Source organism: Prionailurus viverrinus, chromosome B1 (genome assembly GCF_022837055.1).
Source record: "Prionailurus viverrinus isolate Anna chromosome B1, UM_Priviv_1.0, whole genome shotgun sequence".
NCBI lineage: Eukaryota > Metazoa > Chordata > Mammalia > Carnivora > Felidae > Prionailurus > Prionailurus viverrinus.
In genome coordinates this window covers 110,430,360-110,444,033 of record NC_062564.1, presented here as the reverse complement: position 1 = coordinate 110,444,033, position 13,674 = coordinate 110,430,360, and the positions used below count along the sequence as shown (strand labels likewise).

General features: G+C 37.2%; 1 protein-coding gene across 17 annotated transcripts in view; it reads right to left on the bottom strand.

Moving 5' to 3' along the window:
* The window catches only part of CAMK2D (calcium/calmodulin dependent protein kinase II delta), a 321,165-nt gene that overhangs the window by 7,879 nt on the left and 299,612 nt on the right, over positions 1 to 13,674 (bottom strand). For all 17 annotated transcript variants that reach the window (XM_047854990.1, XM_047854974.1, XM_047854981.1 and 14 more), the window contains one exon: positions 4,111 to 4,186. In XM_047854990.1, coding sequence (XP_047710946.1) covers positions 4,111 to 4,186 — 76 coding nt within the window. The remainder of the gene's footprint in view (positions 1 to 4,110; positions 4,187 to 13,674) is intronic.

The following is a 13,674-nucleotide window of genomic DNA, read 5'->3' as shown; positions in this document are numbered from 1 at the left end:
AGAGCCTGGAGCCTGCTTTGGTTTCTGTGTCTCCCTCTCTCTCTGCCCCTCCCCTGTTTGCGCTCTCTCTCAAAAATAAAAATAAAAAATAAATTAAAGTTTCTTTAACTTTTAAAATAAGATTGAGAGATTCGAACATACAGATTAGTTTTCTTTTTAATACTAGAAATGTAATTCAACAAAGAGATAGGACATTTTTAAATATTCAGAGAAAGCCAATGGCTTTCTTTGGAGAAATTTATTCCATGAAGAATTGTGAAACACCTATGTGGCAGATATTCTTTGAAACAATTATAACAATTAAGACTGGAATAGAAATAAATACAAAGTGCCTGAAAACCAGATTACTTACATATGGGACAGGAAAGATTTAGGAGAAAAAGTGAGCTGGCTTTTAGGAATGTGTAGAAGTTTTCCAGGTGTGGGGAAGATGGTAGGCAGGAGGAGGGCAGCAAATACAATAGCTTAGTACTGAGAGCATAGAGAGTATGTTTAGGGAACAACTAGTCGCTTGATCTGGTGAGCACTGGGTCAGTGGGTATGTATATAAGTCCCATAAAGGGGGAAACAGTTCCTTGGGCCTGCGGTGATCAAGGCAGGCTTCTCAGAGAAGGTGACATAAAATCTGGATTTGAGGAAATAGTGCAAGTTTACAAAGTGATAAAAGGATTTGGGACTATTTATTTTGGGGGGAAAAACATTTTAACTGTTCAACAGAAATACAAGTTGGCCAACATGTATTCAAAAGGCCAACTCACTATGGTTCTTTACAGTATTGTTCATAGTGCATGGAACCGATTTTTTAAAGAATGCTTTTAAAGTAGAAAATAGTTGGGGCGCCTGGTTGGCTCAGTTGGTTAAGCATCCGACTACAGCTCAGGCCATGATCTTCCAGTTTGTGAGTTTGAGCCCTGTGACGGTGCTGACAGCTCAGACTCTGCAGCCTGCTTTGGATTCTGTGTCTCCCTCTCTCTCTGCCCCCTCCCTCTCACACTCCATCTTTCTCTCTCTCAAAAACAAATAAACATTAAAAAAATGTTTTTTTAAAAATTTTTTTTTCAACGTTTATTTATTTTTGGGACAGAGAGAGACACAGCATGAACGGGGGAGGGGCAGAGAGAGAGGGAGACACAGAATCGGAAACAGGCTCCAGGCTCTGAGCCATCAGCCCAGAGCCCGACGCGGGGCTCGAACTCCCGGACCGCGAGATCGTGACCTGGCTGAAGTCGGACGCTTAACCGACTGCGCCACCCAGGCGCCCCGAAAAAAAATGTTTTTTTAAAAGAAAATATTTAAAAAAATCAGTGAATATTTCTGTGGTTAAAAAAAAAAAAAAGCCTTAAAGGCAGGAGTGGCAGAGGGGAGGTAGTGAGGAGGGCTTTTACATTTTGTCTCAGACTTGCTGGTGGGCAGGTACTTTCAAGTTCAAAGTCAAATATATATAAACTCTAAGGGGCGAAATGGGAATAGCCGTGTTGCTATGGTAACAGGAATTTATTCTGCCAGGGGCTATTAACTTCCTCTGCAAATATGACTTCTGGTTGTCAACATTGGTGAATCAAAAATTTTTACTACCTTATATTGGTGCTGAAATCATCTGAGAATCACCGTACTATGATGGATCTCTTTACCAACCACCAAAAAGAGTCAATATATCTGAAAACCTGTTAATCTGTTCTTTCTTTCTCTGTCCTCTGTATATATGCATTTATCACCTGTCATAGGCTTTGGATTAATAAAGGATTCACAAAGCTGCCACTTGATATATATATGTGTGAACACACATGCTCTGAACAGGTGTCCTAAGGACCAGTTGACAGGGCTTTACCAGTGTATTCATCCAAAAAGCTCCCATGTAAGGTCCTGTTGAATTATCCCTGGGCCTGAGTTGAAACATCAGGCCAGATTACAGGCCTCTGTAGGTAAACAGATGTGATTCCACAGGACTGCATTATTTAAAATACCTTACATTAACCTGTCTTAGAATATAGGAAACGTTCCAATTTTGCCTGGCTACGACCACCAACAAAATACACTTTTTTACTATTCTACAGGAGAATGCTATTACAAAAAAATACATATTTGAAAATAGTATTCTCATATTTGGAGAACATGTTCTCATGTTTTTCTTACTAGAGTTCTCAGCAGAACGATAGAAGAGCAGCTTCTATGGCACAGAGTTCTCCACAACTGTTTAAAAGGGAGCTCTGGTTTCCAACGAGAGTTTTATTTTAAACTTCATATCTTACTATTTCAAGTGTACTTTATTAAATCATGTGAAAATAGCTGATACACACAAATATATACACATGCATAGGCATGTGTTTGCATGTATATGCATTTACACATTTAATTTACAAGAAGCAATCCTGCATTTAATTTAGTTCTTAAACTCATTTACTTTTCATATTTTATAACAGATGATAAAAGCAATACCTTATATAAAATTTGGGAAAAAAGGCAAGAAAAAAATTCACACATAATTTCATCTCCCAGAGGCAATGTCCTTTTTTCCTTTTCAAAACCAATTTGTCATATCTCATTCTATTTTTAATGCTTTTTCTCATGTAGTTGGAATAATTATGTACATTATAATTACATCATAAGCATTTGCCAGATTTCTAGAAACTACATAAACATCCACTGTACCAAATGCACCACATATTACTTAATGGTTTCCTTAATGTCGGACAAATGTTTCCAATTTTTCACTATTATGAACATCGCTTCAATAATATTTTTGTTTATATTTTTTGTCCATGCTTTAGATTAAAAATCCATACCCGTGTTAAATTTTTTAAAGTTTATTTATTTATTTTGAGAGAGTGTGCATGAACAGGGGTCATGAGAGAATTCCAAGCAGGCTCTGTGCTGTCAGGGCAGAGCCCAACTAGAGTCTCGATCTAACAAACCCTGACATCATGACCTGGGCCAAAATCAAGAGTTGAACGCTCAACCAACTGAGCCACTCAGGTGCTCCCATACCCATGTTAAATTTTTATCAGTAAAATCAGAGGATTAAAACAATTTGAAACTTTAGAAATAAATTTGAAATAAATGCTTTCTGGTATATAAGAACTAAACGTCCCTTCTAACCACTGCCACTACCACCAACCTAAATTTTTGCCTCCATTTATACTCCATCCAGTGTTGGAGGAAAGTCATCATAGTCCTACAGTATCTGCACTCCACTGCTTGTCAGCAATTTTTACCCCTGCTGATCTGACTGGCAGAAAATGCTCTTGCATTCACATTTGCACATTTGGGCTTGCTTTCTTTCTTTCTTTCTTTCTTTCTTTCTTTCTTTCTTTTTTTTTTTTTTTTAGTATACAAGTTTTATCTATTTGGGTAGCCTAATCATTTTATCTTCTCATTTGTCATTACTTTCTCTGCTTTTAAATTTAGGTCTTTCCAATCAGAGATCAAATTCCATCTTTTTGCATTGAACTCTTTCATTCAAGAGGAGCTCACTCGTATGGAGTAAGAGGAAGGCTTGGACTGATTTTTATCTTTGTCCAAATGGCTAGCTTGTTGACCTACATACTTTGTGAAATACGCTTATTTATTTGCTTTATTTTTACTTGATTTCCTTTATATACCCTATGGTCCAGTAGTTCATAAACTTTAAGCATTGGGACTTTCTTCAAATAAACTGTTACCTAAGAGACAAACTCATAAAAGAGACAAAGAAAGGTTGAGGCGTGCTGGCCCAAGAGGTAGAAGGCTGCCTCATGTCACCTTCTGGGTGATATGGATCTGTCCCAGGATCTTGACAGAGCTGCGAGGCAAAACATCTCTTAAACCAAAATGTACTTCTATGTGCTTTCCTGTCTCTTGTGTTTTTGCTCTCATGGATGCTCTGCCTGGAATGCCTTCCTTATATGGAGGAGTGGGTGATTACAAGTCTGTGCATTGACCGGGAGAGCACCAATCCTCCTATCAGAAGCTTTGTGTTTCCTCTGTAAATCCTATTTATTTATGAAATAAAGCTATCATTGACCTCAAACCTGGGGTTAAATATACATGAATTCCGGTACACTGAAGAATGCACTCATATATAAAATATTTTGTTCACATGCATGAAAGCAAAATAAATGTGCCTCTACTCACGTGTAAGCTTCAAAGTCCCCATTGTTGATAGCTTCAATCAGTTGTTCAGTGACTTTGATAATTTCTTGCTTTCGTGCTAAAGGCAAAGATAGATTATTTTATGTGGCTTTTGTCCTTTGTTCTCATAAAACTCTAACAATATTGCTATTTTTCTTAGAGTTTTAACATTTAAGACCCATCCGTCCCCCAAACATGGTGTTATTCTCTCTACAATCTTGCTGTTTATAGTGCAGAGATCAGCATCATCGACTTCTTTGGGGAGGCTGTAAGACACACAGATTCTCAGGTCTACTCCAGACCTACAGATTCAGAATCTGCATTTTAACAGGACCTTTAGTCACCCAGAAATTCCAGGCTATATTTTTTAAATAAGTTCTCATTACCTTCATCAACATAATTGGGTTTGTAATTTTTTTTTCTTTGAACATTTAACAGATGTATGTCTATCTTCAGAATACAGAGGATCTTTTACATTGAGACACTTCAGATACTTTTTACCGTTCAGCTCAACCAACTCTGCAAAAGGGGATGCCGACACTATAAATGACATCATATTTAGACAAATGGCCTTCAGTGAACTCTATGAATTGGAAAACCAACATATGAATCAATATGTGGACATAGGCAGATAGTTCGATGGAACCTCCCTGAAGAGCTGTCAATTCCAACACCAAACATGCTTTGTTTCTATTTCCAGCCCACAATTGGTAAAATTATTAATAGTTGGCTTGGCTCAAATCCCACTTATTCAGTAAATTCCTTTCTGATTCCATTTGCAAATGTTCCTTGCCTTTTCTGAATGCCTACAGTGTATCATTCATTTGGTAATGAAGCATATGCTATAATACCACAACACCTTTTTTAGTTAAATCATTACTAGTTTTAAATTGTTATTAAACTTTGTTCACTGTGTGATGGTCTTTCTAGTTAAATTAAAAGTTCCCTTGAGGTGGGGGGGGAGGCTATTTTTTGCATCCTCTAAGTTTTATTCCAATGTCTTTAAAATAGGTGCTCAATAAATGTGTGAATTTGATCAACTGCCATTAATGATAATCTTTTGATTTCAGAATTCTATTGTTACTAATGAAATTAATGCATGAAATTTTTAAAATTTAAATTTCTATGAGTTTTGCTTTAAGAACATTGTGATACTTCCTTGAATCACTGGAAATTAACTAGGAGAGTCACGAAGAGTTATATTCATTCTATCTTAGTGAAGCTGCTATTCATAACAGAAAAAGCGGAAGTCTGGTTTTAGATAATTTTTTTTCCAAAGTTTGTTTATTTATCTTGAGAGAATGAATGAGAGTGCAAGCAGAGATGGGGCAGAGAGAAGGGGAGACAGAATCCTAAGCAGCCTCTGCGCTGTCATCGCAGAGCCCGGCTGAGGACTCACCAACTGTGAGATCATGACCTGAGCTGAGATCAAGAGTTGGACACTTGATCGACCAAGCCATCCAGGCACCCCATTTTGTTACTGATTAAAGGCAACCAATATGTATTTTTAATGAAACTGATCATTATTAAACATGTTTTAACCACAAAGTTAAATGCTTACATTTTCCAAGTTATGATGTTCCTTATTTAAAATAAATATTCTGTAAACCTAACCTCATTTATACTATATGAGACTACCCTATAAAATATGACTGCTAATAATGCCAAGGTTGATAATATAAAAAATCACTATATAGGTTAGATTTCATTTTAGTTACATTATTAACTTTCATTTATATTATGAAAAAAAGTTTCTTAGCTCCTACACACATTTAAAACATTTTTTGCCCTTGTTCAGTTGATTTATGAATATCTAGAATATATCCAACACCAAAACATACTGACACAAGTAGTAGCAGGGAATAATTCTGTAATAGGGATGCCACCAGTGGCACATTTTAGCTTAATTTAGTTAGGCAATAAGTGATTCATCTGTTTCTGGCCTCAACAGTATGAACATTTGGCAAAAGTGCATGACAGCTGACCCGATTCTGGAATATAAAGGACACTGGTGCTCAGAAAAGGAGATTAAGAAAATGTGACTATCAAAACCTCCTCAAAATTAAATCCTTGTTTAAAGCTAATATATTTCCTAGTTTGCTAAGTAAAAAACTACAGTTTAGAAAATGTCAATTTTTAAAAATGAGATGGAAGAAAAACGAATGTGAAATCAGTACCCTTTGTAGAGCTTCATTAGGCTAAGGCTCAGTTTACAGAGCGTGAAAAGTTCAAGGTCACGTTCTGAATTTTCTGAACATCTCTACCTTCCCTGATAAACAAAATATGGAATTAGAATATCGGCTTTAGGTATGGCCATCTCTCATACTGTGAGTCACTGTGGAAATACTTATTATCTCTTTAATAGTTTACAAGCTACAACTGGCTTAATTTTTGTCCTGCACAATCAAAGCAACACAAATTGCCTTTTCTCTTAGTTCTTAGGCTCAGAAACAATGGTCCTTTAGCTGACAGCACAGCAAGTGGGAATTAGTGAGAATGCTTCTGTGCTGCATCATCAGGAAAACAACATGACTATCTTGGCTTGGCCCTGGAACTCAGGAATCTTTAGAGTGCTTACTTCCCTGGGGCAAAGGAGCCTGAGTGAGTCACAGGTAGCACATGACAGCTGACTCTTTAAAGGAAAGCAGAAGTCTGGAAATGAATCATTTGTATATAGTAGTCTACTGTGGTTGGGACTATTGCCACAGTGACCTACAGGAAGAGTGAGGTTTTGGTGCTCGCTAGCAAACAGTGAGGATAAGGGACAATCTACTTCTCAGAAGTGAGGTTAAGGGACAGTCACTGTGCTAGGTGCCTGGCTGCCTATCTTCTGTAGAAAGGGACCCCTATCGTCTGGCCTTCCCTCCTCCTAAATATCAAGTAATGACCACTCCAGAATTCAAACTGGGGACAGCTTGTGATGTGTCACTATTTAACAATTCAGATGAAGGAAAACTGTACCAATATGGCATTCCCTGCATACCAGAAGTTTTTCCATCTTTAGCTAGCACTTTAATCACTGGGAACTGATTACTCAGTAGTTTCATTTACAGAATAAAGGTACTGAAGCCTATACCCATAAGTCCCAAAGTAGTTTGTGGGGATTTGCAGGTTCCTAGGGGAAAGGCAGGAGAGAAAAGTAAGTGGGAGAGATGTTTCAGATTCTGAGTGTAATTGCTTCCCATGCAACCATGCAAAAGACCTAGAAACATTTTCATGTTCAAATTCATATTCTTTTTGGCTCCCTTATTTTTCTAAAGAGGACTGTTAGAGTTAGATAAGGATGTGAATGGTCCCAGTGTTAAAAACCAACAAAACAAGAAACCCTGGGAACTGAGAATAAGTACATAATAAAACAATGGATAGATTTCAACATTTCTCAAACATTATCAGATCTGAACGCTGATCAACAACGCTCTGGGATATGCACACAAACATTACCTACCGGTTTTACAGGTAAGTACAGAGAATATAGGCACTGACCAAGGGACACAGAGTTTGCTGGTTACTCCTTCCCTCCATCTTGAAATACTTTTACTGCTTTCCTGCTTTTCTTAATAATTGTGTGATCATATGATCTCTTATTTACTATGTTCTCTTTCTCTACCTGGACTTTAAATGTTTCAATTCCTTTCAAAGGTTCAATTTGAGGCCCTTCTCAACATACACTGTATCCTTCTGAACCCTTCCACACCAGTGTTTTATATTGCTATTTATGTCCCAGTGACTGGCACATTGTTACTTCCTTTTTTCTAGTCTTTTCCTCTACCTCTGTGTGTCAGTGCCTATTTTGGAATCTTCATTTGGATATCTCAAATGCATCTTGAACCCAACATACGCTAAACTGAGCTAATGAACTTCTACCTGCACAAATCTACTTGCTTTTCCAGGGATCTCCCTCTTGGAGAATGGCAACATCATCATCCAGTTGCATAAGCCAGAAACCTGAGAATCATCTTTGAATCCCTTATCCTACACACCCCATCCAATCTTTCAAGTTCTGTTGGTTTTGCCTTTTAAAATATATTACATATTGGGGCGCCTGGATGGCTCAGTTGGTTAAACGTCCGACTTCAGCTCAGGTCATGAACTCGTGGTTCGTGAGTTCAAGCCCTGAGTGGGGCTCTGTGCTGATAGCTCAGAGCCTGGAGCCTGTTTCAAATTCTCTATCTCCCTTTCTCTCTGCCCCTCCCTCACTCATGTTCTCTCTCTCTCTCTCTCTCAAATAAACATTAAACATTTTTTTAAAAATTAAAAAAATAAAATGTATTACATATTAGTTCTTACCTTCTTCACCGCCACTCTGGCGTAAGCACCCATCATTTCATAATAAGTTACCTGAAGAGACACTATGAAATCTGGCACAATCTCGACTCTGCTCATCTCACCAGACTCATTCAAAGGCCCTTTTACTTTATCCTGTCCACTCCACCCATACAGCCTATTCTCAGAAATGGAAAATGGCCAAACTGCCTTCTAGTGTTAGCCCGTATATATTATCCTCTCTTGGAGAACTGTCCCCCATCTTTGCTTCCACTTCTTTTATCAGATCTCAACTATTATTTCTTTGAAAAAGCCTTCTCTGACTCTCATTTTAGGAGAGGTCTCCATGTCATAAATTCACACTTATCTTCTCCTACAACTGCTGTTTAAAAGCACTTAGTATACTAGAATTTACATATTTATTTGTGTGGATTTGATTACACTTTCTCTATTTGTAAGCTCCACAGGGGCAGATAACTTACCACTGCAACCCAACATCTAGCATAGTACATGCTTAATAAATATTTGAATGAACAATGGGTCTAGAACAGACTCAAGCGTTTTCTGATTCCCAATCCAGTGGCCTTTCCAACATATAAATACTTCATTTTTAAATGATGGTCAGAGAGCCTTTAAAAAATATACAACTAATAAAGCAATTCAGATTTTAAGAAGCATACCTTATTGTTTACTGACAGTGAAAGAAAATACTCTTCAACTTGTCTAAAACTAACCATCAAATTTCTTTCTCTTTTTGGATTCCTTACTTTTGCTAATGCAAACACAATTTTACTGGTCTCCCAGCTCAAAACCTTGGGTTACTTCTAGACTCTGTTCTCTCCTTTGTCCTCATATTGTCCTCCACAAGTCATTTAATTTTCCATTATCATCTACATGATGTCTCCTACGGTATATCCTTAGCCTCTTCGTCTGTTTGCTTGCCCTTGGCAATCTCATTTATTCCTCTGGCTTTGACCATATAATGAAGACTGCCAAATCTCTATCACTAACCTTAAACCTTTCTGGGCTCCAAGTTCATATTTCTATCTGATTTGTAACATCTCCAGTTACCCTGGCATTTCAGACCTAGTAGGGTGCCAAGATGGACCTCAAGTATCTTCCCTGAGAAACCTGCTGCTTGTCTTCTATCACTCACCTTGGATAGTGATGACATAATCTGCTCAGTTGCCCAAACCAAAAGCCTTGACACTTCCTTTTCTTTCAGTTCTTCATATAGCTGATCACCAGTTCTTCTTCACTCATCTACATCTTTCTCAGATCCATTTATTCCTCTTTAGGCTAATGGCCACTTCTCTGATTCAGGCTCATAGAAGTTCCTAACCACTCCTGCTCCAAGGTCACATCCCACTCACTCCCACTCTCCACCCCTCATTGTTGTAAAATTATCTCTATAGAATAGGGCTAACCATGCCTTTTGCCCACTGTCTAGAAGCCAAGCCCAATATTCTTTGTTCTTGAAAGATCTTCCTACTTTATTTTTCTAGCTTTGACTCTTCACGCTTCTTTTCCCCCAGGAGTCCCATATAACCTATTCTATAACTACACCAAGTGTCTCACTTTTCCTCAACTAATCCTGGATCTTTGATAATGTTTTGCCTTTCTTCTTACCATTTCTTCTGTCTGAAAACTCCCCCTCTTCTGTCTGGAAACCTTCAATATTCTGCTCCAAAGTTATCTCTTTCCTTTAGCCTTTCTTAAGTGCTATTCACAACTCTTTGGTTATACTGCAGTCTTCCTAAAGCATTATCACAGGATGTTCATAAATCTGCTCAGGCAGGACTTGACAGTTTTCTACCTTCAACACCTGGCACTGAATAAATTCCTATACATGCATGCACATATGAATACATAGATGAGGTGTATAAAATATTATGTACATTTTGAAACATTAGATAAATGCCAAGTATGCTGGTGATGATCACGTCTGGCAGCAGTTTGAAAGTAACTGTGCTAACTGAAAAGGCACTATGGGGGCACCTGGGTGGCTCAGTCAGTTAAGTGTCCAACTCTTGGTTTAGGCTCAGGTCACGATCTTACGGTTCATGGGTTCAAGCTCTGCATCAGGATCTGTGCTGACAGCATGGAGCCTGCTTGGGATTCTCTCTTTCCCTCTTTGCCCCACCCTGCTCCCTCATGCTCTCTGTCTCTCTGTCTCTCTCTCTCTCTCTCTCTCTCTCTGTCATAAATAAATAAACTTAAAAACTCACAAAATCCCTTAAAAAAAAAAGAAAGGGCACTTACGGATCTTGCATAGCTCAGAATCAGCAGAATGACCACTCTGTGTGACGCCATGGTATTTTAGATGCCAGAGTAATTTGTATAGATCTAGTAAGATAAACTGGGCATATCTAGCCCATGTTTAAACTTGTAATTCCTTTTCAAGAGAACTGAGTTCAGAGAAATATCCTAGTTATTCAAGCTTGAACTTTCCAGTAGTTATAGATTTTGGATTAAGAAGTTTGCTGAGATGAAACCACTTGACAATTAACCTTACTCAGGCGTCTATCTTGTCTACTGTGAAACTCAGACTAGGAAATGAACTGAATTTATAGATGCAAGTTGATCTTTACTAAAATGTTAGCACAGTATCATACACTGAAATCTTTTAGTGAACTGTGCCTAAAGACTACTTAATGATCAAAAGTTGCACAATTAAAATTTTAGCTTTTTGGGGTCTATTAGCTCATTAGCAATTCAGCTCATTTACTTTTTGCCAAGAGGTATAGTTCTATTTAATTTAACTTCTTCTTTTTACATATCTCAGAGGTATCGGGCACTTGGCTGCCAGAGACTTGAAGGACAGGGAGGTTAAGTGACTTGCTCAAGTCATCCAGCAAAGTCAGAAGCTGTGCCAGGGCTGGAACTTTATTTGGCTGAGGTATCTGTTTAATTCACTAATCTATGTTCCTTTCCAGCCCACAGTGCCTAATTCAATATTTTGAAATAATAAACTTAAATGAACCACCTAAGTGTCTTTGAACTTACTCTGGCAAGGTGACTGACTACTTAATTACTGGGCCAAGGTTGTAATTAATTATTATACCGATTTCACAAAACTGGGTGCCCCATGGTTTCATTGTCTTTTTCCACACTGCCATTAACAAAAATAACTCTTAGGAATAGTTATTATCTTCGGCAAATATACAAATTAGGATCATTTTCATGCTTTTGGTAGTTTATAGAAAAAGGTGTCTATCAACTAAGCTGTTTGGCATTTCCTATGCAATTAACAGCTTGCTTCTTAGTGATTTCATTTTTATTTCACTAGTTTCATGTATTAACATTCAGGAGAATATTTTCCATTATTTTGGCTTTTAAAATCAAGCCCATAGAAGATTTTAGAGTTGCCTCGTTTACCCTGGAATATTTTACTCAAATTAAGAGCTGGAAATTACCAACTTTCTCCTCGGTAATGCTTTCAAGAATTGTTGTAAAGCTCACTTACCCAGAAGTCACCTGTTGAATGACATCAATTACTCAGCTCTTTAATCACTAGCGTTTCTTAAGATTACAAAACTAAATTATTCAAATCATCTTTGTACTTTGCTCTATAAAAACTGCTCTTAGTTTCAAAGCATAAAATGTTAATTGGGAGAAGAAGTACTATTAATCTTAGCCCTGTTAAATTTCTATGACTTGGCAATAGATGATTAACAAATATTTAAAAACAAAAAAACTCTAGCATTGGGATCATTTAGTGTAAGTGAAAATAGGTTTACATTTTTAAAAAAGTTTGTGAGGATATCATTGGGTTACCAAATATGACCATGTCATTCCTAAAATGACTCTAGATCTAAAGAAGTAAAATATTTACTATTTTTTGTAAAAAATTAAGGGATGTATACTTATAAAAATTTTCACTAAAAATGGCTTACGTTAAGTTTTAGAGTATAGAGAAACTATAGGTGGTTATGTAGAATATTTGCTTATATGGAAGAATTCAGTCCAGCCACATTAAAGCAATTGAATAACTGTTCTGGTATCCCCAACTGACTTGTAGAAGCTAGAAACAGCACAACATTGTGAATACCATTGAGTATTTTAGTATTAAGATTTGTGTGAATCAGATAGGTGTGGTACCACTTCCAGTTAAGAGTTGATGACATGGAAGAAAAAGATTTTAAGAAACTGGTTCAAAGATTCACATCAATTGCTTGAGGATTAAACTGCAGTCTCCTCTATAATGTGGGTCAAACTTGAGGGCATTATGCTATGTGAAGTCACACAGAGGAAGACAAATACTGTATGCTTTTACTTATATGCGGAATCTCCCAACCAGACAAACAACTCATGGAAAAAGAGATCAGATTTCTGGTTACCATAGGCAGTACTGGGATAGGAGAAGGGGGAATTGGAGGGAGATGTTCAAAGGGTACAAACTTGCAGGGCGCCTGAGTGGCTCAGTCAGTTAAGTGTCCAACTCTTGATTTCAGTTCAGGTCATGATCTTCCAGTTCATGGGATCGAGCCCTGTGTTAGGCTCTGTGCTGACAGTGCAGAGCCTGCCTGGGATTCACTTCCTCTCTCTCTGTCCCTCCTCTGCTGGCACTCTCTCTCTCAAAATAAATAAACTTAAAAAAAAAAGGTACAGACTTGCAGTTATAAGGTAAATAAGTCCTATGGATGTCATGTACAATGTGGTGACTACAGTTAACACTGTTAGATGGTATATGTGAAAGTTGTTAACTCCATCCCAAGAGTTCTTACCAGAAGAAAAAAACTTTTTTAGACATTTCTTTTTTTATATCTATATTAGATGTTAAGTGTTAACTAAACCTACTATGGTAATCATTTCACAATATATGTAAACCAAATTCATTTGTTATATATAAACTTATATAGTGCTGTATGCTGTATATTAATTATATCTTTAAAAAACCATAGTCTACTAGCATTCAAGTTTATACACTTGAATGAAACAAAGATACTAAGCATTCTCAAGGAGTATCTGTTTCCTCCACTGTAGAACCAAGGTGATAAAGTTATTTTCTCAAAAGAAAATAATCAGACTTGAAAAGGAGACAATGAGATAGAATTTTTAAATATCTGGAAAATTTTTTGTTTTGTTTTGTTTTTTGACAAGAAGGAAATCCAGCCTTCCCCAGACCCTGGAACTATAATGAGTCCAATTAACCCCTCCAATTAATTTTACATAATATCAGCCAAAAGAATCATGTGTCTTTATGGTCAAAAGTAATTGTCAAAGTGTTAATGCTCTGTTCTTCAATATGAATAGCCAGAACTAAGTGTGTGTGTGTGTGTATGTATGTATGTATGCATATAT